The sequence below is a fragment of the Lepidochelys kempii genome, chromosome 1, assembly GCF_965140265.1.
Source record: "Lepidochelys kempii isolate rLepKem1 chromosome 1, rLepKem1.hap2, whole genome shotgun sequence".
Taxonomy (NCBI): domain Eukaryota; kingdom Metazoa; phylum Chordata; order Testudines; family Cheloniidae; genus Lepidochelys; species Lepidochelys kempii.
Genome location: NC_133256.1, coordinates 248,591,551 through 248,618,241, shown reverse-complemented (window position 1 = coordinate 248,618,241; position 26,691 = coordinate 248,591,551). Strand labels below are relative to the sequence as shown.

The 26,691-nt window shown below is 42.7% G+C and overlaps 1 protein-coding gene across 8 annotated transcripts in view; it reads left to right on the top strand.

The window, feature by feature from the left end:
- KIAA1549 (KIAA1549 ortholog) overlaps window positions 1-23,164 on the top strand; it is a 212,605-nt gene extending 189,441 nt beyond the window's left edge. For 2 of the 8 annotated variants that reach the window (XM_073322875.1, XM_073322866.1), the window contains 5 exons: window positions 104-433; window positions 1,318-1,370; window positions 6,144-6,289; window positions 13,140-13,294; window positions 18,618-23,164. In XM_073322875.1, coding sequence (XP_073178976.1) covers window positions 104-433; window positions 1,318-1,370; window positions 6,144-6,289; window positions 13,140-13,294; window positions 18,618-18,872 — 939 coding nt within the window. In that variant the 3' untranslated portion in view covers window positions 18,873-23,164. The other 6 variants (XR_012156097.1, XM_073322886.1, XM_073322915.1 and 3 more) reach the window with 6 other exon arrangements.
- Window positions 23,165-26,691: the final 3,527 nt, after the last annotated feature.

Below are 26,691 nucleotides of genomic sequence, written 5' to 3'. Positions count from 1 at the left end.
CAGCTTGTTCTAATCCTTATTCAGAAGTTAAATGTCACTGACTTGAAACTGCGTATGTAAAAGTCTCTCTGACTCCTGGTTCCATTCTCTGTCTTCTCTGTAGTCTGATCCTGACCTGCCTGCAGAACCACAGACACCTTCTTCTCTTGATCTCGGGAAGTACCCAGGCTTGCCTCCCCACCCAGCCTCTCAGTACATCCCTCCACAGCCATCCATTGAAGAGGCCCGGCAGACCATGCACTCTCTCTTGGATGATGCCTTTGCCCTGGTGGCTCCCAGTAGCCAAGCAGCCAGTTCCACTGCCATCACATCACCTGGGGTCTCTGCGGGACAGCCGGTAAACAACACTCCTGCTCGAGCAGGGAGGGGAACCACATGCCCCCACTGGGGATCACCATATGGTCCAGCCCAGGCAGTAAACAACCCATTTAGTGTGAGTGATACATCTTGAAAGGCTTTTCAGGGCAGGGTGTTAGGACCAGTTGAGCCATGGTCACTATTGTTACACCTTTTAGATCAGGGTTCATCACGGATATTGAGCAATTACTGGAACCAGGGATATCTGTGATGTGAACAGTTACCAAATGGGGGATTCACTGTTTAAACCATCCTGTGAACTTTTTTTCTCAGTTGGAGGCAGATAGGAGTTCTCTTTTAAGAGAACACTGTCCTGGTCCACTCAGTTGTGATCTTTCACAGATCAGTCTTGGTATTTAAATGAATAACATTTCTTTTCTAAAGTCTGTTTTAGCTTAGCACTTATTTAGAGCCCACAAAGATAAAGTTCTAAGTATTTAGGCAGAGTTTTCCACCAGGACATTTGAGACCATGACATCCTGATTCCACCTCCCCTGCTCTAACCATTAGCTGATGCTCCTGTATGAAATTGTAAATAGAGTTGGAAGTCTGTTGTACAAAATAAATCATTTTAGGCAGGATAAATTAAGATCTAGCACTACCTGTGTGCCATTGGCTCCCCCCACCTTCACAAGGTAAAATAATAGCTTAGCTTTTCGTAAAATTTATATTAAATACACATTGTAGGGGGCCTTAAGCTGCAAGTCAGAGAACACATTTTCAAAAGGTGGATAAGCCACATAAGGAGCATGGGCAAACATAGAAGAGCTGGTTGTCCTGTTGGAGCTGCACTTCCCAGGTCTTCTTGTGCCACTTAACAAAAAATGTTTGTAAATCTCTGTCAGTAAACTTGCAGTCAGCTCACATGTAGGCCCGGCAATTGGGTCTCATTCAACCTGTAAAACACTGACTGAAATTCCCAATTTATTGATTTTATTTTTATTAATTTATTTCCAATAGAGATACGTGGAATTTGGAATGACTCCTCCAACAGCGCCGGGTCTGCTGCAGAGGTACCTTTCTGTTCATGGAATTATAATTATTATTTATATTACATTAGCTCCAAGAGGCCCTACTGAGATTGAGACCCTACTCTGTTAGGTACTGTGCAAACTCAGGGTGTCAAACAGATGGCCCACAGGCCAGATGCAGCCTGCATAAAGTATTTATGTGGCCAACATGACACACTTGGATTATGTAGATTCCAAGCTTTAATTAAAAAACAATAAATTTCAAGCCTTCATGGCTGCGAAGATAACCTTCCAAATGTGAATGGAGCATACCATTGAGTGCCAGAGTCTGCAGAGAGCCTGAAACAATGACATCAACATGTGTAACATGTTAATTTCATTGGAGTGGCATTTCTAAAGCCCAGTGATGAAGAAATGTCATTGTCAACCTTAACTGTTCCATTGCTGATCATTTTAATAGATGGAACAGAAAAGAGGGTGGGAGCTGGGAGTTCCTGGGAGGGAAGAGCAGAAGGAAGAACGAAAGACTTAAGAGAAGCCGGGGGGAGGGGAAGGAAGAAAAACACAGGGCAGGAGTAGCATCAGCCCAAAGGGGAGCTGATTATCTCAATGAACGATGCTGAATATGTCAAAAAGTTGCTGAATAAATAGCTAATAAATAAAAGTTTAGTTACTACATAGAGGCTGTCTGTATCTTTCACTTAATCTCTGCGCAAACCTCTCTCACTGATGTCAGTGAGAGATGCACTGTGGATTGAGGAGAATATGAAGTTCTGAATTTATATCCTGGCCATGGGCCATAATTAAACAAGTAATTAAACTCTCTCATCTGAGTAGATGGATACACCCCTGCAGTTCTCATGCCAGAGATGGGAAGTTAGCCATATTCTGAGGACATGTGCTTGAAGAGAAGTTTGGAAGGAACTGTATGATCCCTTCCGTATTTCTCAGTGCTCTGCTCATGGTGCAGCAGCAGGCTATAGGAAGCTCATACTTTGCAGTCTCAGCTAGATGGAAAAGCACTGTGGTAGTTAGGGGAGATTAAGGTTTGTGCCAGATGCTGAATGAATAGTGGAACACTGCCCATGCTCAAATGTCAGATGTTAATAATAAAAAAAATTAAATTAACCAACAGTAAATCAGAGCAACCAAATGTACTTCACTCCACACAAAGACTCCCTCTTGTCCATTCCCTCTGCCCTCTTGAAAAGCCCTGTAAATAAATGGTCTTCCCTGCATGCATTATAGATTAAGAGATTCAATTTATTTTGGGCCAAGTGGGGAATAAATTCCAGAGCAAAGGGGGCCTCTCAGAGAAGGCCTGGTAGCAAGCCCACCTGTATAAAATCAGTGGGGATCTATCTCGTAGGCTCTCCTGGCCCTGCTGTGGTAGTCTCATATGAAGATGGAGGTGAGAAAATCCCAATCTATATAGCTATATAAGGGAAACATTATTCCTCGTAGGTTTACAACTGATAAATACCTCCCTTCCCTCCCAACTCCAAATTTACTATTTGGCTTTCCCTTTAATTCCCATATAATCACGAATGTTCAATATACATTATCAAGTGGGAGCAAGTTACAGTCCCAAAAGCTTACCCCAGTAAAGGGAAGATCACCTGCTAACCTTGGAGACAGATGTGTCAGAGCACAAATTCTCCTCAGGACAAAGCTCCAAGAGAAAGTCGGGGTCTGATTTATACATAGTGTATTACTTCCTTATTTTATTTATTTTAAAATGAATGTAGTTCTTGGAGAAGGGCTGTGCTGACAGTCCTAGGCACTGAAAACCTCTATCTGCAGAATGGGGATGGACAGTTTTTCCCTGCCCATGGGACTGAGACTGAAAGGATCACCTCTAGAAGGGGAGAGGGGAATTTAGTCCCCATGCACATTTGCTCTTTGAGGTCTTGGCTGATACGGCCAATCATGACGTGAGAAGATGATTTTGTGATTGAGACACTAGCACATTAGAAACTGTACTGAGATCACCAACTCACTGTATGTAGATCACCACTAGGCATCAATGATTAACAATTTTCATTCACTCTCAACCTGTCTCAGATTTAGAGAGGCGGGCTAATAGTGAAAGGCTCCGTAGCCAGTTATCAAATCCTTGAACAAGGCAGTACCTTCACTGTGTATTACTTTTTCAAAAGGCTCTGAGCCCCTTGGTACCCGCAGGTTGAATTTCCTTAAGTTAAACATTAATACCACAGGTGGTGGTGGTGGTGGAAACCCAGGACCTGCTAGTGCCATAGGGTTAAAGTAACAACCGGCAACTTCATTGACCTGCACAGGAAGGTTTCTTTAAAGACCGTATAAAATACCACAGCTTCTTCATTTTACATCGTGACGGAGCAGGGAAGAAATGTATTGTATTCTAGTAAAGAAGGTTACACTCATTTCCTGAAGACAAAGATAATGAAACTGGTAGAAACAATGCAGAAACCTATAGAAATAGGAAGGGGAGTGTTTTGAAATCACTACAGGTCGACATTATTAACGTCACAGGCCAATGGCTTAAATAGCCAATGCACGGAACAGTGATCGGGAAACCAGATTGTTCCCTTTTCTCTATACTAATGCAATCAACATATTTAATGGGCTGGAACCAACCTGGGCAGAAAGGCAAAACGTATTAAGTTAGGTCACTTACTTACTGTGCTGATACTGGGGCTTGGCAGCCATTATCATGGTATGAATGTTGCATCATGCAATAGACATACACTGATCTTGAGCATGCTGAGAATGTCTAAATCTAAAAATTGATTTGCAAAGGGTTTTTTCCAATTAAATTGGCTAGAAGTGAAACCTTTCCATTGAAACTAGAGAAGCCAGATGGAAGGCTGGTCTGGAAAATAGAAACCAGGACTGGAAAGTCTGTCAGATCCAAATTAGGACCAGCAATAGCTAGGTAATGATACAGGTATCCATTTTGCATCACCTGTCATGGATGTCTAACTAGTGGTAAAGGGTAGTTAAAACCATCATTTATTATAATGGGAGGCTTGAGGAGAGCTGTTAAACATGAACTTCTTTCATCTACAGAAAGAGCAACAGTAATGGAAATACCCCCCTCAAAAAATAATTTTGCACAAAAATAATACCCTCAGCTGTAATCTTGGGAGGATATTTCCTTTGAAAGGAAACATCTAAAATGATTCTAATAGATTATTGATTATAAGGTTCCAGCTTGGTGGTGTAGGCATGAAATACCATATGGGCGCTTCTCTCACTGTTGCACTCTTACTGGTCCCCAGATAACAACCCCAAATAGGCATCGTTAAACCCCTTTCAGACATGCATTTTAATGTCCCATGATGCTTGGAAAGCTGGTTCCAAATCACTTCTCTGGAGTTGCTGAGTAGATAATTAGGAACAAGTCCATGGGATATAGGGGGAGAGTGGCTGTTCCAAACTAAAAATGTTTCTCTTGAACCCTTCAGAACTCTTTGTTAGGCTGTATCCTAAATGACTAATGTATTGTATTTTAAATTACTGGTTTCTCTCTATTAGGTTCCACATCCCATTACCAACTTTCTGAGTCATGCAGTCCTCTGAGCCTTTCTTATGTAGGTCACTGGTTCAAATGCTCCCCAGGTCAGCAATGGCTTGAGTGAGATACAATCAGATGACTGTTTGGTGGTCATGTTAATGAGTGGAATAAAAATCTGGGGAGAATAAATAGCCCAATTCCTAGGAAAAAGCTACTCAGACACCAGGGTGATGAGCATAGTATAGAAACTTGGGTCCCAGTCCTGTAAAATGCTCAATCTGGGCACATGAGTTCCTGCAGAGCTCATTGCAGGATTGAGGGTGTAGCTAAATGGGAGTCCATGTCACAGAGAGCACTCTCACAATGAGCACTGATTGGCACCATGTTGACACACTCAGCAGAGAAATTGAGAATTCGATAGACAGTGGAGATCAAGCTAATCCTTAAATGTGATGTCTCCAGCTCAGGGTGAATCACACTGGTATAACAGTTCAATGAATAGGCTTTCCTCTCCAGTGCTGTCAATCTGACACATTTTATTAATGCTAAGTCACCTTAGACTACCCTTGGTAAGCAAACAATTGTGGAGTTATGATTATCACCATTGGTGGAGACTGCCTTTGAATAATCGCACTGCAGGAAGTAGGGATGTTAACATACCTTCTCTTGACCTGTGTCACGACACAACGTGACATGGTGCGATGTATCATATATAATCAGAGGATGTTTGAAAATTTCTAGAGCTCAACACAACAAATATTGATAACACTTAGGGAAGTACCCATAAACCAAATGGTATCTCTGTTTGCCAAATACATGTTACATTTTGCACTTTCTTCCTGTTGATTTAGATCCAAGCCCCTGACTCAGCAACATTAGTTAGTAGGGTTTTTGGGTCCCTAAATTACGCAGGTGCGTTTCGACTGAAGTCAGTGAAGTTAGATGAACTTGCTTACATTAGAAGTGAATTTGACTCTGTCCTGTTCTGTGGTTGCTTTGAGGTAGTAGTGATGATGGTTTTCCTCAGCGAAAAAGTAAATCTTTCTTTTTTTTCAAACCCTTCTCAGTGGATTGAAGCCACCCCAATCCATGAAAATGCTTGTGTTCCAACTCCTGTGTTATTCTTTGTACAAGCCTATTCTTATGAAGTGCATGTTACGAAAGAGGATTATGGTAATGAAGTTTAATTCTTTTTGTAGCAGCTACGGTAAAAATACGCATGAGTGATCATAATAGGGTTAAGTATAAGGGACAAGTGTAAATATTTTCACTGTGGAAAGATCAGTCAGTGTGATCTTATGTTGCTCTGCCAACAGGCAAAGTTTTGGCCCGGGTTTCCTTCAGCCTGCAGAGTTAATGCACCCAGACCAGCAACAATCTGATGTTCAGTATTCCTCCAGAGGGCTATACCCAGAAGAAATGCCATCGGTGGCACGGCCACGACCAGTAGGAAGCACTGCAGGTACTTTGGGTTTATACTGAACGTGCACTGGAATATTACACCTTTTTCCAATATGTTCCATATATAGTTGTCCCTATTAAAAGTCATCATTTGCCATCAGGTGGTACTATGGTGACCTGATAGCACGTGTGAAAAATAGGGGTGGGAGAGAGAGCCTCTGATATCAGGACAGGCCCTATAAAATCGGGACATCTGGTCACCGTAGATGGTATACTCCAAACTTAGGCTTTGTTTTCACTGCCAACTAACTATTGCTAGCTATCCCCTAGTGGAGACAGGGCACTGTAGTTTTTACTGCTAGCTTGCAAGGCAAGATCATCATCATACCCAGACCTGAGCCTCGCTGCCTCGTGGTAAAAACTACAGTGCCACTAGGATTTTTCAGTGGGATAGCTAATGTATATTAGTTATCCTATGGTTAAAAAAACCCTTTTTTTTTGTAGTGAAAAGATAGCCTTAGAATAGGAAATAACTTCAGCATTTCAAAAAGAGTTCAGTGAATGTTGACTTTTGACAGGTGACCGCAGTATTTCCTTTGTGGTAAGTTAAACGGTAACTGATGCCTTCTGGAGAAAATATTCTGTTCAGCAAAATTTTGCCTATTTATCCTGCATCTTTTTTTTCTTTTTTCTTACTAGGGACATTTGCATAAAAACAGTATCTGAAGAGTCTATCTGTACCACATGAAATCATCTTCCTGACTGTGAGACAATTTCCATAGCAAACAAGGTTCTAACTTCATATTGGGTTTAAGCGGCAGGAGCTGATGAACTCTTAAGAAACAAAGATTCTGTTCTCATGTAAATGTCTCTATTAACTTTCTTCCAAAAGAGAGGGAATTAAAATACTGAAAATATAGGAGTGCTCAAGAATTTCTAAATTAGACATGTCAATGTTGTAGTCCAGAGAATTAACTTTGACCTGCAGCTCTCCTCTCCCTATAATTGTGCAAAGTGATGGTGGTGAGGGGGTTCATTATTTCATAGATGATTTAATATATTATGTAAACTGTTCCTTAAGTTTCTGTGGTTGATCAGCTGCGAGTTTTTGTTTCTGGTGAACTCTAACCAGTTTTTATCCTTCAATTAAGATACAAGAACAACTAAATATCAGTTTTATAATTTTTTAAAAATTTATTTTAAGGAAAGAGGAGTAAAGTAAATATTACATGCAAGTTAGGCAACTTGTCTATGTGCCCACCCCCGCACAAAACAAACAGTCACAAAGTATCAACAGCTCCTGTTTTTCAAAGTTTTCAATGAGCCCTGGTCTACACTAGGACTTTAGGTCGAATTTAGCAGCGTTAAATCGATGTAAACCTGCACCCGTCCACACAATTAAGCCCTTTATTTTGACTTAAAGGGCTCTTAAAATCGATTTCCTTACTCCACCCCTGACAAGTGGATTAGAGCTTAGATCGACCTTGCCGGCTCGAATTTGGGGTACTGTGGACACAATTCGATGGTATTGGCCTCCGGGAGCTATCCCAGAGTGCTCCATTGTGACCGCTCTGGACAGCACTCTCAACTCAGATGCACTGGCCAGGTAGACAGGAAAAGAACCGCGAACTTTTAAATCTCATTTCCTGTTTGGCCAGCGTGGCAAGCTGCAGGTGACCATGCAGAGCTCATCAGCACAGGTGACCATGATGGAGTCCCAGAATCGCAAAAGAGCTCCAGCATGGACCGAACGGGAGGTACGGGATCTGATCGCTGTTTGGGGAGAGGAATCCATGCTATCAGAACTCCGTTCCAGTTTTCGAAATGCCAAAACCTTTGTCAAAATCTCCCAGGGCATGAAGGACAGAGGCCATAACAGGGACCCGAAGCAGTGCCGCGTGAAACTGAAGGAGCTGAGGCAAGCCTACCAGAAAACCAGAGAGGTGAACGACCACTCCGGGTCAGAGCCCCAAACATGCCGCTTCTATGATGAGCTGCATGCCATTTTAGGGGGTTCAGCCACCACTACCCCAGCCGTGTTGTTTGACTCCTTCAATGGAGATGGAGGCAATATGGAAGCAGGTTTTGGGGACGAAGAAGATGATGATGATGATGAGGTTGTAGATAGCTCACAGCAAGCAAGCGGAGAAACCAGTTTTCCTGACAGCCAGGAACTGTTTCTCACCCTGGACCTGGAGCCAGTACCCCCCGAACCCACCCAAGGCTGCCTCCTGAACCCAGCAGGCGGAGAAGGGACCTCTGGTGAGTGTACCTTTTAAAATACTATACATGGTTTAAAACCAAGCATGTGAAAGGATTACTTTGCCCTGGCATTTGCGGTTCTCCTAGATGTACTCCTAAAGCCTTTGCAAAAGGTTTCTGGGGAGGGCAGCCTTATTGCGTCCTTCATGGTAGGACACTTTACCACTCCAGGCCAGTAACACGTACTCGGGAATCATTGTAGAACAAAGCATTGCAGTGTATGTTTGCTGGCATTCAAACAACATCCGTTCTTTATCTCTCTGTGTTATCCTCAGGAGAGTGAGATATAATTCATGGTCACCTGGTTGAAATAGAGTGCTTTTCTTCAGGGGACACTCAGAGGAGCCCATTCCTGCTGGGCTGTTTGCCTGTGGCTAAACAGAAATGTTCCCCGCTGTTAGCCACAGGGAGCGGGGAGGGTTGAGGGGGTAGCCACGCGGTGGGGGGAGGCAAAATGCAACCTTGTAACGAAAGCACATGTGCTATGTATGTAATGTTAACAGCAAGGATTACCCTGAAAAAGTGTAGCCACTGTTTTATAAAATGTGTCTTTTTAAATACCGCTGTCCCTTTTTTTTTCTCCACCAGCTGCATGTGTTTCAATGATCACAGGATCTTCTCCTTCCCAGAGGCTAGTGAAGCTTAGAAAGAAAAAAAAACGCACTCGCGATGAAATGTTCTCCGAGCTCATGCTGTCCTCCCACACTGACAGAGCACAGACGAATGCGTGGAGGCAAATAATGTCAGAGTGCAGGAAAGCACAAAATGACCGGGAGGAGAGGTGGCGGGCTGAAGAGAGTAAGTGGTGGGCTGAAGAGAGGGCTGAAGCTCAAATGTGGCGGCAGCGTGATGAGAGGAGGCAGGATTCAATGCTGAGGCTGCTGGAGGACCAAACCAGTATGCTCCAGTGTATGGTTGAGCTACAGCAAAGGCAGCTGGAGCACAGACTGCAGCCCCTCTGTAACCAACCGCCCTCCTCCCCAAGTTCCATAGCCTCTACACCCAGACGCCCAAGAACGCGGTGGGGGGGCCTCCGGCCAACCAGCCACTCCACCACAGAGGATTGCCCAAAAAAAAAGAAGGCTGTCATTCAATAAATTTTAAAGTTGTAAACTTTTAAAGTGCTGTGCTTAAAGTGCTGTGTGGCATTTTCCTTCCCTCCTCCACCACCCCTCCTGGGCTACCTTGGTAGTCATCCCCCTATTTGTGTGATGAATGAATAATGAATGCATGAATGTGAAGCAACAATGACTTTATTGCCTCTGCAAGCGGCGATTGAAGGGAGGAGGGGCGGGTGGTTAGCTTACAGGGAAGTAGAGTGAACCAAGGGGTGGGGGGTTTCATCAAGGAGAAACAAACAGAACTTTCACACCGTAGCCTGGCCAGTCATGAAACTGGTTTTCAAAGCTTCTCTGATGCGTACCGCGCCCTCCTGTGCTCTTCTAACTGCCCTGGTGTCTGGCTGCGCGTAACCAGCAGCCAGGCGATTTGCCTCAACCTCCCACCCCGCCATAAACGTCTACCCCTTACTCTCACAGATATTGTGGAGCACACAGCAAGCAGTAATAACAGTGGGAATATTGGTTTCGCTGAGGTCTAAGCGAGTCAGTAAACTGCGCCAGCGCGCCTTTAAACGTCCAAATGCACATTCTACCACCATTCTGCACTTGCTAAGCCTGTAGTTGAACAGCTCCTGACTACTGTCCAGGCTGCCTGTGTACGGCTTCATGAGCCATGGCATTAAGGGGTAGGCTGGGTCCCCAAGGATACATATAGGCATTTCAACATCCCCAACAGTTATTTTCTGGTCTGGGAATAAAGTCCCTTCCTGCAGCTTTTGAAACAGACCAGAGTTCCTGAAGATGCGAGCGTCATGCACCTTTCCCGGCCATCCCACGTTGATGTTGGTGAAACGTCCCTTGTGATCCACCAGAGCTTGCAGCACTATCGAAAAGTACCCCTTGTGGTTTATGTACTCGGCGGCTTGGTGCTCCGGTGCCAAGATAGGGATATGGGTTCCGTCTATGGCCCCACCACAATTAGGGAATCCCATTGCAGCAAAGCCATCCACTATGGCCTGCACATTTCCCAGGGTCACTACCCTTGATATCAGCAGATCTTTGATTGCGTGAGCTACTTGCATCACAGCAGCCCCCACAGTAGATTTGCCCACTCCAAATTGATTCCCAACTGACCAGTAGCTGTCTGGCGTTGCAAGCTTCCACAGGGCTATCGCCACTTGCTTCTCAACTGTGAGGGCTGCTTTCATCTTGGTATTCATGCGCCTCAGGGCAGGGGAAAGCAAGTCACAAAGTTCCATGAAAGTGCCCTTACGCATGCGAAAGTTTCGCAGCCACTGGGAATCGTCCCAGACCTGGAACACTATGCGGTCCCACCAGTCTGTGCTTGTTTCCCGAGCCCAGAATCGGCGTTCCACAGCATGAACCTGCCCCATTAGCACCATGATGCATGCATTGGCAGGGCCCATGCTTTCAGAGAAATCTGTGTCCATGCCCTGATCACTCACGTGACCGCGCTGACGTCGCCTCCTCGCCCGGTATCGCTTTGCCAGGTTCTGGTGCTGCATATACTGCTGGATAATGCGTGTGGTGTTTAATGTGCTTCTAATTGCCAAAGTGAGCTGAGCGGCCTCCATGCTTGCCTTGGTATGGCGTCCGCACAGAAAAAAGGCGCGGAACGATTGTCTGCCGTTGCTCTGACGGAGGGAGGGGCGACTGACGACACAGCTTACAGGGTTGGCTTCAGAGAGCTAAAATCAACAAAGGGGGTGTCTTTACATCAAGGAGTATTTCAGGCAGGACTTCACGGAGGGTTCCAATAAGAAATGGTGCAGCTAAGTTATCGTTCTTATTGGAACAAGGAGGTTAGCCTGGCCTCTGATTGATACATGGCTAGATTTACCTCGCTGCACCTTCTCTGTGAGTGACTGCAGTGTGACCTAGAGGAATGAGTCCCCTAGACAGGGGAGGGGGGGAAGCAAATGAGTACAAAACAAATCTGGTCTATTTCTTGTTTTGATCCACTCCATCTATCTTTTACATCTTTGGCTGGCAGCAGACGGTGCAGAAGGACTGCATGCCATCCACATCTCATGGCTGCTCGGCAGAAGATGGTACAGTACAACTGCTAGCCATCCTCATCTCTTGCCTGCCTGGCAGAAGATGGTACAGCACGACTGCTAGCAATCCGTATCGCCTGCCTGCTCACCATAAGACGGTTCAATAGGACTGACTGCAGGAGTAAAGAGAATGACCTGGTCAAGTCACTCTAAATTAAGTCCCTGCACCCATGTCTGTCCAGGCGCTCCCAGCCGACGTGGCCAGGAGCACCTCGGACATGACGATGATGGCTACCAGTCGTACTGTACCGTCTGCTGCCACAAGGCAAGGGGTTGCTGCTACTGTGTAGCAAAGCCGTACCGCATCTGCCAGCACCCAGGAGACATAGGGAGATGGTTACCTGAGCGGGCTCCATGCTTGCCGTGGTATGGCGTCTGCACAGGTAACTCAGGAAAAAAGGCGCGAAACGATTGTCTGCCCTTGCTTTCACGGAGGGAGGGAGGGAACGGGGGCCTGACGATATGTACCCAGAACCACCTGCGACAATGTTTTAGCCCCATCAGGCATTGGGATCTCAACCCAGAATTCCAATGGGCAGCGGAGACTGCAGGAACTGTGGGATAGCTACCCACAGTGCAACGCTCCAGAAGTCGACTCTAGCCTCGGTACTGTGGAAGCACTCCGCTGAGTTAATGCACTTAATGCACTTAGAGCATTTTCTGTGGGGACACACACACTCGAATATATAAAACCGATTTCTAAAAAAACGACTTCTATAAATTCGACCTTATTCCGTAGTGTAGACATACCCTGAGGTATCTGCAGATCTTTAAAGTTATTTCGCTTCTAATGTATTTACAGAAAAATTTTGGCCCATCATAAGAGAAAATTTGGGGAAAAGTAAACTTGGCATGTTGCTAAATGTCTCTCTTGCAATTAATGATGATAGCTGTCCTGGCATTCAGCAGAAAGCAGTGGGAAGGGAGTGGATTTAGGTTCCAGGCTGAGTTAATAAAGGAAGTAAGCTGTGTACTGACCTTCCCGTTGGTTAATGTCAGTACTGTTTAATCTTTAAGCACAAACGAAAGCAGGAAAAAACGTATATAGGGATAGCCATTCATGTTGTGGCTGTGAGGGATGGAACAGAGAACAGTGTGCAGACTTAGGGTCTTCCTGGTCTGTTGGTGCAATAGCAAATGTCTCCTCTTTGCTGCCAGATCACTAGCATTTAAAATTGTAAGGGCTTTCTGTAATTTTTGTTTTAATGACTGGCATATACCTGAGATGTACATTCAGTGTCTGATGTGCATGTGTGTGTAATGTTTGTTATCAATGAAAGGTAATGAAAAATACCAAATTTTGAGTGAGCTGCACCAGAGTAAATGCATTTCCCTTCTCTAATCTGCATTGATATTCTTCTGTCTGCTGATCCCGATTTGTGTGTTAAACAAAAACTAAGCTTCTTTTTCTTCCTGCCTCCCCCAAAAAATTATATGTTAGCTTTTTGTCATTTATCTGCCCTGCGAACTTACTGTGTATAAAGATGAAAAACCAATATTTGCTTTTAAGGTTCTCAGATACAGCACCTCACTCAGGTGGGAATTGCTAGCAGAATCGGAGCCCAACAAGTGGAGATTCCCTCAGTCAGAGCAGGGCATGGCCAGCCGGGGGGACCAGGGTGGCCCCACTATCGTGGAGAGGATGAATGTGCTAGGAGAGATGCAGTGAGTACTGTTTCACATTTATATAGTTTCTAAAGCAGTGATATGTTCAGGTTTTGCCTTCGTTGCTGTTTGGAATTTCTTCCGATGATTCTTTCACTTGCTTTTCTGACAACCTCCGCTTGCTCTTCCAACCTTCACTAGCTCTTCTAACCTCTCTTGCTTGCTATTCTTTCACCTCCGCTTCTCTAACCTCTTTCACTCACTCTTCCCTAACCGCTTCCTCACTCAAGGCCTTTAACCACTGTGTTCTGGTTACAGTTCACCACTTCTACCCCAGAGCTCCAGCAGAGGTCGAGTCTGCTTTCCATGCACTTCTTTAATTTGAGATAATTGCAGGTCGAAAGTACTGAAGTAAATGGCCCAGGTTCTCTGCTGGCATGCATTGGCACAGCTCCATTACTTCTATGGAGCTGCACCAGTTCATAAGGGCAGAGAATCTGGGTACTGAATGTAGAATTAGATGTGTCGTGTACAGCAGTAGAGATTTCTGGACAAGGTGTTTTCCTTTCACCTGTCAACAACATATCTGTTAGTTTACCTATACTACCGGACAGGCACCATGCTTTGACAGAATACTGCTTCCAGAAGATGAAATTTCTGATTAAACTATAAGCGTTGTGATGTTTCAGCTACTCTATTGTCTTTCTCAGGAAAGATGTGGATATCTGTCACCAGCATTTCATGCACTTGGTCTTTAAACCATTCCTCTACCCATACTGACCTATGCCAGCTTTCTCGAGGTACCCTTTTGGAGATAACCCCTTTATGCTCTGGCTGTCCGCCCCACTCTCAAGTTGTCACCTCTGTTCAAATTCGTCCCCTCCCTGAGGAAGAGAATTTCCTCCCTTTGTGTACTTCCACCAGCATTTGTCCCCACTAGCAATCACCACGATCCATATTCCATGTTGTCTTAAAATAGATGTATTTAATAAAAATATTGAGAGGCTCAACAAAAACAAAATTAAGCAGGATTGGGGTCTGATTCTCAAAGATGCAGAGCACTTCCTATTAACTTCAGTTGGAATTGTGAGCGCTCAACACCTCTGAAAATCAGACAGGATGTAAATATGACTCTCTTCATGCTATGCAAAACATAGCTAACAAGGCCAAAATGGTCTTTTTGTCTAATGTAGCTAGATATCTGTACCCCTTTTCCATGCTTAGGAATGTGGTATCCAAGTAACTCATTCCATTCTGGTCAAGGTAAGCATCCGAATGCTCGTTTACACCTGGACCGGCACTCAGCGGAGAGATCTTACAGGCTCTGTTCCATGCCTCTTCCAGTGGTATCTCAGGGTCCATGTTGGTTTGACAGCTCTCATAATTTGTCCTTCAGCCCTTTCCCCAGGCAGCTCAAGTGACTTTAGTTTTATCGGTCTTCAGGGCTTTTTTCTCAAGTGCTTATGGACCATTATATCTTTATTATTTTATTACTTGTATTACAGAATTGCTCAGACTCCAGTCAGGATCAGAGCCCCATTTTGCAAGATGCTAAGTAAACAGTTGTTTGTTTCAGACATCCATACCTGTCATATACACTCTTCCAATGTTATCTCTATATTGTCAGACATTTCATTAAATAATTTTTTCCTTGATAGACAGTCTCTTGATTTTCTCCCATCAGTTGTCTGAGTGGTTAGCGAGCATTTCAAAGCTTCTGGACCCATTTAAAAGGATTTTATTGCCCTTATTTTCAGTTAGCAGCTCTTGTTACCATTTCAAATAGGCACGTGTCGCTCTAATGTGGTTTCAGCAAACATCCTTTTCTTTAGTCAACTGTGGTAACATTTTAATTATGTTCCCTGCTCTTTTTCCTTTCTGACTGCTACAGTTTGTATGCAGATGCTTATGAGGTTTTCTCAGTTTGCTAAAAAAAAAAAATTGTGCAGATTAAAACATTGACTAAAACCCTTGTGACAGGATTGGGCCAGATGGCTACAGGAGAGTGATAGAAGGCAGATATATTAGCCCCAGGTTAAGTAGGTCCCTTTTGCCTGGGTAAGGTAACAGGGAAGGTTCCAGAACAATCAGGAACTTTCTGGAAACAATTAAGGCAGACAGGATGATCAGAACACCTGCAGCCAATCAAGAAGCTGCTAGAATCAATTAAGGCAGGCTAATCAAGGCACCTGGGTTTTAAAAAGAAGCTCACTTCAGTTTGTGGTGTGTGCAAGGAGTTGGGAGCAAGAGGCACAAGGACCTGAGAGTGAGAGGGCGTGCTGCTGGAGGACGGAGGATAACACTATCTGGCATTAGGAGGAAGGTCCTGTGATGAGAATAAAGAAGGTGTTGGGAACAGGCCATGGGGAAGTAGCCCAGGGAGTTGTAGCTGTCACACAGGTGTTACAGGAGCCACTGTAGACAGCTGTAATCCACAGGGCCCTGGGCTGGAACCCAGAGTAGAGGGCGGGCCTGGGTTCTCCTCATCCCTCCAACTCCCTACTCGATACTGGAGGAGTTGAACTGGACTGTGGGTTCCACCAGAGGGGAAGGTCTCTGGCCTGTTCCCCGATCCACTAGGTGAATCATCAGAGACTGCAGGGATTGTTCTTCTTCCTTTCCCCACGCTGGCCAGTGATGAGGCTAACTGAGTGAACGGCAGATTTGAGCCATGAAAGTGGTCAAACTGAGGGCTGACGTGAACCTCTGAGGCGAGAAAATCTGCCAATAAGCGCAGGATCCACCAAGGCAGAGGAGGAACTTTGTCACACCCTACAGAACATCGGTTCTGTTGCTTGTCACAGAGCCCACGTGAATGCCTAGTGTGCCTCTCCAGTGGGGCAGTTGTTCTTTCCCGCCTTCTTACTAAGTGTAATTAAATGGAAAAAGAGAAAAAAATGCTAAATCCGTGCCCTAATCTGACAGTTTCCTGTAACAGAAAGGAAGTTTTTTTCTATTGTATCTTCACAGACTGATTTCTTTCGCTAGTTCAGATCTTTGCAATTCTCCTCTTTGGAAAGATGACATCTTTAAAAGTTTTCTTTGTTACAATTACGTTCCTCAGGTGTCATGTTTCCTGGATGCTTGGGACCTTTTCACCAACATTCTTCCTGCTCTCTCGCTCGCTCACTCTGTCTCTCTCATATGAACACACATTTCTGACATTATCCTCCACAGTTAGGAAGGTTAGAACTAGAATATTTTCTTCCCTGGTTGACACAGGTGGGTTCTGATTCTTTCGTGTTCCTGTGATGGATTCTGTTACCTTACAGTATTCGTACCTCTGCTTTCCACAGTCTTTACTCTCGAAGATATTCTCTGGAATATGCTAAGATATGAGTCTTCAGTCTTGCTTCCTGACAGAAAATCAGCAAGCAGGTCACTACACTTCATCCTACTTTTCCACTAAGCTAATCCAAGAAGGCTTGATACAGACTCCTTTGAAGTCAGTGGGAAGCTTTCCATTGGTTTCAGAGGGATTTGGATAGCCAGAACAGGTTGTTATATTTCTTTTAGGAAATAGTAAAATACAGCCATCACTGGTACTCTTTCTGTGTCAAAATAGAGCGCATTATGAAGGAGGAAAGAATTCTCCTGAGAAAGCATCAGTGAAGTAGGGTAAACACTTAACAGCAGTACATGTTACTTTGATACTTATCTGCACGGTAGAAAACATCTTTGTTTTGATAAGAAAAGGAAAAAATAATAGACTAAAACTACTTGTACAAATCCTTGTGCCTTTTTACTGGTAGATCATCTTCAACTGGTTGTCATAATCCATTTTATTGGTGGCATTGTGAGCTAGTGTGTCTCCGTTTTTATAGCCTCAGACTTGTTTAGAGCCCAACAGTAGCCACTTGTGCTTTTAATAAGATATTAAAAAACATCTAGGCAACTTTAAAACCAAAATAATCAACAACCACAGTCAGCAAACATTCTCTTTTACTTCCACCAAGAAACCATTCTTGCAGTATACTATTGACTGACTGTTTTTTACTAGATAAGAAGCTGAATCGTACAGTGACTTCTAATGTTAATGTACTCTGAAAATAGCTTAATTTGCTGGTAAAACCTCAGTGTCAAATGGAGTTTGTTTGCTTTTTTCAATTGGGACCATAGAACCTGTCCCTCTTTAATATAGAATTAGACTACCTGTCAAGTCTGCTAACCAAAGACTGCAGGTAAGAATTATTTTAGTGCATTTGGCCGGGATGCCTCTATTTTGAAAAATCAAAGCAGCAATTAATTTATTTCCAATAACTGGAATTGTTTCTTTCTCACAAGCAAGATGGGATACCACTTATAACAGAAAAAAGTCCTACTTTATCCAGCATAAATCCTTTCATTTTCCTATCAAAGCTCCTTTCCCCAAAAAAACCCAGCTGCACTATACATGAGCTGTGCAAGATAGCATCCTACATATTATGAGGATGACTGTGATTTCAAGATTGTCATTTTAACAAAAATCCCAAGCCTATTCTTTAGTTGTCTGTCGTCCATTACTAGTTTCAACTGCTTTGCCAGATTTCTCCATTCACAGTTTGAGAGCCATTAAAAGAGACTACAGAGAATTTATTGTTTTGCTTAATGAATACGGTTTTCTTCACTAGGGTCCCCTCTTTTCCTTCCCCACTTAAACTAAGACCCTCTTTTGTTTCTTAAGCAAATAGCACTAGAGAACAAAAACTGGGTGTATTCCTTGTTAATTTGGGACAATTGGGCCTACACCAAGGCAATGTTTCTGAAACTGTGTAGCTCAAACAACTCTAGAGAGTGGAAAAATGAAATTTTTCTTGCTGAGTCTTTCTTCTAGTTCTACTTTTACTAAATGGGACCCTGTTGGTCTCAGCACAGTCCAAACACATAGTGACAGTTCCTGCCCTGGAGATTGCACAGTCTGAATAGACAAGACAGAAATGAGTAGGAAAAGGGAAGTACTAGTATCCCCGTTTTACAGATATGGGGAACTGAAGCACAGAGAGATTAAGTGACTTGCCCAAGGGCCAACAGGAAGTTGATAGCAGAGTGAGGAATTAAACCAAGTCCAGTCCAGTGCCTTATCCACAAGACAGTCCTTCGTGACTTTCTCCCATCTTTTTCTGTATTTATACATCAGACATTAGAGAATGGCCAAATTTTTGTAAACCTTAGAAGAGAAAATGAGAATTCCTGAACTTAGGACAAGCCAGCAACTTATTTGTTTTGTGCCTCACAAGCACAATCACCCTTTCACGCAGTAGGGAACTAGCAGGGGTTAGACATATCTCCATGCTGCTTTTTCTCTCTCTCCTCTGCCTTTTGTCTTTCTTCTTTCTTCTCCTTTCTCAAGCTCATCTTATTTTGAATAGGAGGAACAATCACTTTTTTTTTTTTCATTTTGCAGACACACATGTATGGACATCAAGAATATTCTTCCTCACCAGTATTCCAGATGCAGAGGACTTCGGCCAGACAGCCTTCAGCACCACCTGCTCATCTTCCACACAGCAGCCTTCAGGGACAGGGGCTCTGCTACACCACCAGTTCCAATGAGGACCTCCAAACTGGTCACTCCTCGGCATCTCTCATAAAAGCAATTAGAGAGGAGCTCCTGCGACTCTCACAGAAACAGACAACAGTTCAGAACTTTCACAGCTGATTTGTCATGCTCTTGCAAATCTGCCAGGTATCTGCTTCCTATGGAAGCAAGACTCAAAGGAAATCAGCAACGTTTTTCTTCTGTCATCAGAGTAAACTTCCACAGCGCCAGAGATTACACTTCAGAAAAGAGCAGCAACAGAAGGAGAAAGAGAGAGATTTGTGTGGAGGCAAGGAGAGGGAGGCCAAAGTGGTATTGTCAGAGCTGGCTGTCCTGCTTAATCTGTTAGCATTACTGTGCCCCTCTTTGGTTTGATCTAATGAACAAAATAAAACTTTAGGTCAAAAGCTAACCCTAAAAAAACACACACGCGCACACAAAACCCCCACCAAGAATAGTAGACGGTGAGACACCTTGCTTAAAGAAGAAGGCAAAGCTTTCCTGTTACCAGCAAGATGGACTGAATTAACATTTGATGAGAGATTACAAGAATTCTAACCTCTCCAGTGTTTTTAGTGAAGTGGCTCGTGTTGCTGCTTTGCGGGATTACAAACTATATAGGATCGGAGACATTGAAGGTGTGATCCAGAACGGGAAATCACCTTAATGACAATAACAGTAAGACTACTTAGGGGGGGGAAAAAGGATTTCTGAGCTACTTGTAACAAACCAGAACAATAATTGTTAGAGCTCTGTGTTTTCAAATGGAGCTACTCTCTGCACTCCTCCTCGTTTTTTTCTGGTGCTGAAGCTTCAAGTGTCCCTTCATCTTCATGTTTGCAAAGTAAAACCATGGCCTTTTTAAATCCAAGAATATATCCGGAAACTCATTCAGAGTGGAAAAGCAAAATGTCCAAAAAGAAAAGGCTGGATATTTATTTTGTTAAAAATACATTGAAATCTAGTTGAGAATTCTTAGTCACAGTTGAATTTTGGAGCATAAGTATGTACGTTTGTTTTCTAAACATAAATACTCTCATACTATATGCTTTCACAAGACGAGGGATAAAATATACTAATCTGTAGTTTGCTGTGTGGCCAGAAAGCAAGCCAGCCTGGGCAGGATCACCAGCACTAGGTATACATTTACCATAAACCACAGCTTACGTTGGGATCTCAGTCATATCTAGTGAAACTGAATCTTACAAAAGATAAAACTTGGGGCAAAGACATTTAGAATATTAACATAAGCTTAGATTTGTTGTTTGAGACCGTTATTTTATTTCTATCTGTTCCTACTGTCCCCATGGATGAAGGGGCACAGTAATGATGGTACATGTCTTGGAGTGTCTGTCATTATTTTTCCAGAGTTTAATTTACAATTAGCTATGAGTTTACTAATATTTGGCCATTGCACAATTGTAACCTGCATAATACAAGTGAAAATTCTGAGTAAATTTTGGTTTGTTGGAGTATTTTTATTTTTAACTTACATCAAATTAAATCTAAAATGGTGGCATAGAGAAAGTGTAAGTTAATATTGGTCAGGAGGCTTAGGAGTCTCTCACTGAGACAGTGATGTTCTTGACTATTTGATACTAGGAGTTGGGATTTTCAAACAGAACCAAAGGGTAGTAATGAATGGTCTGAACTATGGTCCACAAAAGGGGTCATCAAGCAGGTGGCTTTGGGGTATGTCTGAATCTGCCTCATATAGGTACCTTACTTGGTTGATACTTGAATCAGCATTGGTATAGTATGCATAGATAGCATTGGTATGGTAGGGTAACTATGAGGCTATGCACATGCAGTCTAAGTGAAATTCTGAGGTTTATAATCAATCCCCCAGCCAGTGCTCCAAGCCTTCATGAGCCCAGATTGAATTTAATCCTGATGCCTGTATGGTTATGACCAGCGGAGCCATCAGGTCACTGAATTTTTATATTTTTTTAAATATTTTAATATGACATTCTTCAAGATTTACCTATTGACTTAGTGTATAACATGTCATCCCTGGTACAAACATAATGGATGAAACACTGGTTTCATACAATGGTTTGTAAAAGCAAACCCTAAGGATGCTTTAAAGAGAGACTTTCACACTGAAGCAAATTTGAAAAACAAGAGCATTAGCAGGGTGAGAAATGTACTTGGGTCAGTATTTGTATGTTTTGACATTACTGAAAACTGTTTATTGGGTGTTTCATTAAAAATTCCGTCCTTCACAGCCCAGATTCTCCTTCTAGAACCTGAAGTGAAGTCTGATTACTGTGCTTTCGACATCACTCTGCTTATGGTATCATTAATACATTGTGCTATTAATACATGATCATTGGTACATTGTGCAATCATTAATATAGTGTTCTGAGTTCACTCCAGGAGAAAATGGGCTGTTGGGTGTAAAATCTTTATTAAATGCAAATACTGTAACTAGCAAACATAAGTAAGAATTATGGAAGAATAGCTCTGAAATGGATGGGAGGATAGGTGATTTATGCCATACCCTCACTGCAGCATGTGGAGAGAACGTTGGAGTAAATCATCACTTGTAGGGATGGGGGAACAAGCACTTTTTCTTCCCAGTTTAAACACTGTGAACAACTTGAGAAAGGTGAAAGATTTAAGTTAGTCTGTTAAGCTTTCTCTAGTATGAAAGTCCCTCTTTAAGACCTGAAGTGTTCATAGAGAAGTACAATGGAAAACACATGTAACAGGTTTGTGCCCGAGTACCGCTCTCAGACCTGCTAGAGACCTTATTTGCTATTCACCATCTATATATGGTCCTCTGTCTCCCAATGCCATTTAAAACCCTCCATGGAAGATGTCCAATGCTTCACTCAAAAGAATGGCCGTAACACAAAGGGGTTGTGTACAGACTTCCTGCAACTGCTGAATTATTGAAGATTTAGGTGGCTCATGTGGTGCAAGAAAAGAGCACTGTCTGAAACAGATGGGCCAAGATGTGTATTTCCTCTTTAGAATCTAGGCAAATGATCCAGTACTAATCACGTACACGTTTACCAACCAATTGTAATGTTTTTAGTCACCTTTAAAAAGGAAACCTGAGAAGGAAAACAGAGTGAGTTTCAAGATGAGGGAGATTGGTTACCTAGGCCAACTAGGTGTCTGGTTTTGTCAATTGTCCTTTTTATTGTACTGTTGTGTTACAGCTTTGTGGACGAACAAAGGGTAAAATATAAAGCATATGTTAATGAATCTCATCAATCCCATTGATCACGTGGCTAGTATGTACATGCAGAAGAAGCAGTGTTACGAATACTTACATTTTAATTCCATGCTTACACTGTTCTATTTTGTAGAAGCCTACATGCTCTCATAACCCTTCACAATTTTCCAAGAATTATTATGTGTATAGTCAGTGGTCAATTTGGAATATACAGGTGAAAGAAAGAAAAACTGGCAAAATGAAAGCTAGATTTTTTTTTTGTCAAAAGTGCTGACCTCTAGCCTGTTTGATACTTAGTTGTTGGAACTAACCAGAATATTTTAGACCTACGCTTTCCGTAATTGATCGCATGGAGGTTGTCATGCGTTTCCCATGCCTCCCTATGATACAACATAATTCACAAGGAGATTATACTAATAGTCCAGTGATAGTTTCAAGGATAGTTTTGCTTAGGAAACACTGCATAGCTTCTGTGAGCGTGTGATTCAGAAAAGGGAACGTTGGTGGACAGATAGGCTTCATAGCAGAAAGTGTTCAAAATCTGGACTTCAGGGGAGAGGAGATATTTCAAAGACCAGTCCTCTTGCTCCAGTGTCAGGACAGTTCGCAGCAAGGATTCATATCCAGTGTTTGGAGTGTGGCAGCTTCACCCAAGGTGCTCACTTTTTACTTCTACATTCAGACCAAGACTTCTGAAATTAAGCCCCAGAAGTTGTGCTCCTATGTCCACACTTATTTAGGTGTCTAAGTATGGACAGAGGAGCATAAATTTAGGCTCCCATTTTTGAAAGTCTTGCCACCTCTGTGTCTTGGGCATCTTTTGCCTATTTCTGGTACTTTTTATACAAAATGTAAAGAGGAAAAGGAAATTCTGTACATCACGATCACCAGCCTCTTGATATTCACATGTTCCAATGTGGCTAGAGATTAAAGCTTAAGGAAGAAAGGGGAAACCTAAATTTAGAAAGGACAGTTTTCAAAGCCGTTCTATGGTTCGGAAGCATGGAGAGGACTTGGCTGCTGGGTGCCTGGTCTCCCCTGTGCATGCACAACATTCTTTGAAGTGCAGTTCATGTCAGAAAAAAGACTGTAAAAATTCATGCTCAGCAAATCTGCTCCTCATGTACATTCAGTCAGATCTTGCTCTAGTGTCAGAAGTAAGGGTGTGTTTTATTTTTGTGTTACTTTTTACTCCTTAAAAAGAAAAGGAGTACTTGTGGCACCTTAGAGACTAACCAATTTATTAGAGCATAAGCTTTCGTGAGCTACAGCTCATAGCTCACGAAAGCTTATGCTCTAATAAATTGGTTAGTCTCTAAGGTGCCACAAGTACTCCTTTTCTTTTTGCGAATACAGACTAACACGGCTGTTACTCTGAAACCTGTCTTTTTACTCCTTGTAACTCCGTAGAGTGGTAAGCTCTGGTAGAGTGAACTGGATTCTGCTGCTGCTCACATGTCAACAGAATCATTGAGTATAGCTATGCTACAAACAGAAAAGGTTTTTCAATCGATGTATTTAATCTGCTTCTCTAAGAGGCAGTATCCAGGTCAACAGAAGAACTCCATCTACACCGGGAGTTCGGGTGACCTAACTGCATTGCATAGGGCACAACATTTTCCAGAGCCCGTAGCGACATAGCTAGGTTGATCTAATTGTTAAGTGTAGATCAGGCTTGAGTTCCAGTAGTTGATCCATTTTTCTACCCCCGTACACCAGTGCAACTCCTCTGAAAACCATTGTGTTGCAGAGATGTGAATGAGGGCTAAATTTGGCCCAAAGATCTTTTGTTTCAGAGTAGCAGCCGTGTTAGTCTGTATTCGCAAAAAGAAAAGGAGGACTTGTGGCACCTTAGAGACTAACCAATTTATTTGAGCATAAGCTTTCGTGAGCTACAGCTCACTTCATCGGATGCATGCAGTGGAAAATACAGTGGGGAGATTTATATACATAGAGAACATGAAACAATGGGTATTACCATACATACTGTAACGAGAGTGATCACTTAAGGTGAGCTATTACCAGCAGGAGAGCGGGGGGGTGGGGGAGGGACCTTTTGTAGTGATAATCAAGGTGGGCCATTTCCAGCAGTTGACAAGAACGTCTGAGGAACAGTGTGGGGAGGGGGGGGAAATAAACATGGGGAAATAGTTTTAGTTTGTGTAATGACACATCCACTCCCAGTCTTTATTCAAGCCTAAGTTAATTGTATCCAGTTTGCAAATTAATTCCAATTCAGCAGTCTCTCGTTGGAGTCTTTTTTTGAAGTTTTTTTATTGAAGAATTGCAACTTTTAGGTCTGTAATCGACCTAAGATTGAAGTGTTCTCCAACTGGTTTTTGAATGTTATAATTCTTGACGTCTGATTTGTGTCCATTTATTCTTTTACGTAGAGACTGTCCAGTTTGACCAATGTACATGGCAATGTACATTGCTGGCACATGATGTGCTAGCCAGAGAACATCCAGTCTGACTTTCAGATCCCAGGGTGAGTTTACAGGTATGTGGAATTGACTGAAGAACAGGAAACATGGAACCCAACAATGCCTTTTTAAAGAGTCACTCCCCAGAACAGAAGCTCAATTGAGAGTTCTGTTGAAGGCCAACGGACAGAAAAGTGACTTTAGGGCACTTACTCTAGAACAGCACACTAAAGGTCTCTGCCTATGTAGCTTTCAGGGCTGCAGTATTTAGTTTTGGTTTTGTGTGTTGTTTACTGATGCCTTATTTCGCATTTAAAACAAATATTTCTCTTGGAATGGCTAACCCTATTTAGTTTTCAGTAGTTCTTGCCCCATAACTGGAGGTTTATGTTCAGACTACTCCTCCCTATTGCCTTGATCAGTATGTTTGAATGGATGAAGTGAAGGTTTTCTTCAGCTTATGTATGCTAAACCGCTATGAAAATGTAATGTGGGTTTTTTTTTGGTTTTGTGTTATTTTAGCCTGTTGGTAGTTACTTAGCAAAGTTTCAGTGAAATGAGAATCAAGAGAGGATGGAAAAGAGACTGAGGACTGAGAGTTGTCAGGTTTCCTGTGGAGCTATACTTGTGGCACTCCTGTGTCATGTTCCACTGGCCATTTCCTTAAGGTTTTTCCTGTCATTTCTGAGGCAAAGACGGAATTGGCTTCTCTGTCAGGCTGTTTATTTTTTAGTGTCCTGTGATGTGTGTAATTTGAGAGCAATAGCTAGATTTACCATAGACTGCGACCTTGCTTTTCCTTCTACTGGTATACAAAACAAAGTATCATTATATACAGCAATACATTAACCTTGTTCTGGATTTAAAAGACAGACCTGGATGAAATGTGGTTCTGTAGTTAAAAGAAAACATTGAAATAGTAATAAAGCGGGAAATTATTGAGCATTGGCAACAGGAAAACAGCAGATGGAGTTGTGAATTAAACCACCATCTGTGGCAGTTTAAAAGATGTAGCTTTATTGTCAAACATTAAACCAATTAAAGGGTTATCAGCTATGAATGATTCTGGCACTTAAAATAGTGGAATAGCAAACAAACTTATGGATTGATTGGTATAGGAGGGGTTAAACTGTGTGACCCTGATTAAAGTGATACCAGATAAGTTGGTAACAGATATTTATAGAGCACATTTTATCAAAAGTTCCCAAGTGTCGTGACATTCTTAAACCCATTTACAAACAGTGATAAGTTCTGTACTCATTGCAACATTTCCACTTCTGCTGTTGAAGGTGGGAACCTTTACACAACACATTGCAACCGTTCAGGATACAAAGTGAAGAATCCCCTATTCAGTACAAACTACAGGGGAGTTTCACCTAATTGGAATTTAGCCAGGATGCTGGTGCCAATCATCTTGCTCTGGTGAAAAGTGTAGCAGGATTTTTAGTGACCACAAGTGTTGAAGGATATTTGTCCCTTCAGAAAGAGAGCATCTCCAGCAACACAGTGCCTCCTAACGCTACTCAAAGGTGTTGGTTCAGAATAGGTGGGGAGAGAAGAACACCACTTCCTGAAATCACCATTACCACTTCCTGCTGCATTCTGAGGTGGGATTTCGGAAGCATTCAGCACTGAAGCCAGTGGGAGTTTTAATATTGACTTCAATGGGAACAGAGTTGAGGCTAGTGTGCAGAGCACATTAGAAAATCCCACTTCTATTTGCCCCTGAATATCTCTCATCCTTAGCATTGCTCAGGCTCAGGCCTGCTCAGCTTTTGAGATATGACAGAATGGCAGCCTGAGTGGTAAGGCTAACAACTTGAAATATTGCACTTACTAGAGCATTGGAGAATCAACTGAATATTAAAAGGTTATAGAGTAGCAGCCGTGTTAGTCTGTATTCGCAAAAAGAAAAGGAGTACTTGTGGCACCTTAGAGACTAACAAATCTATTACCTTACCCTTAAGTTTTTACTCTTATACACTTAATATAACAGATGTTTTAATTACACTACCCTGTCAGAGAAGATGAATCTCTGCTGATTAGCTCTGTTAGTTGATACCATATGCATGAACTTCGGTAAGTAAGAAAGGGGGGGAAGTGAGGTGATACAGTGAATAATGTAGTAGGTCCCTTTGGGCTGATGTGTAGTAACCGCCATTAGTCAGCATTTTCAGCTGATTGCAGAACAATTAGAACTTAATGACTATGACAAATGGTTCCAAACTAATCAGCATGGTATTTGTAATGTAACTTCTTTGGCTCAGACTGGGGGCCGTCCCAGTGCCATAAGTACCTTCCCTATGGCCCTCATCCAACAGAAGACTTC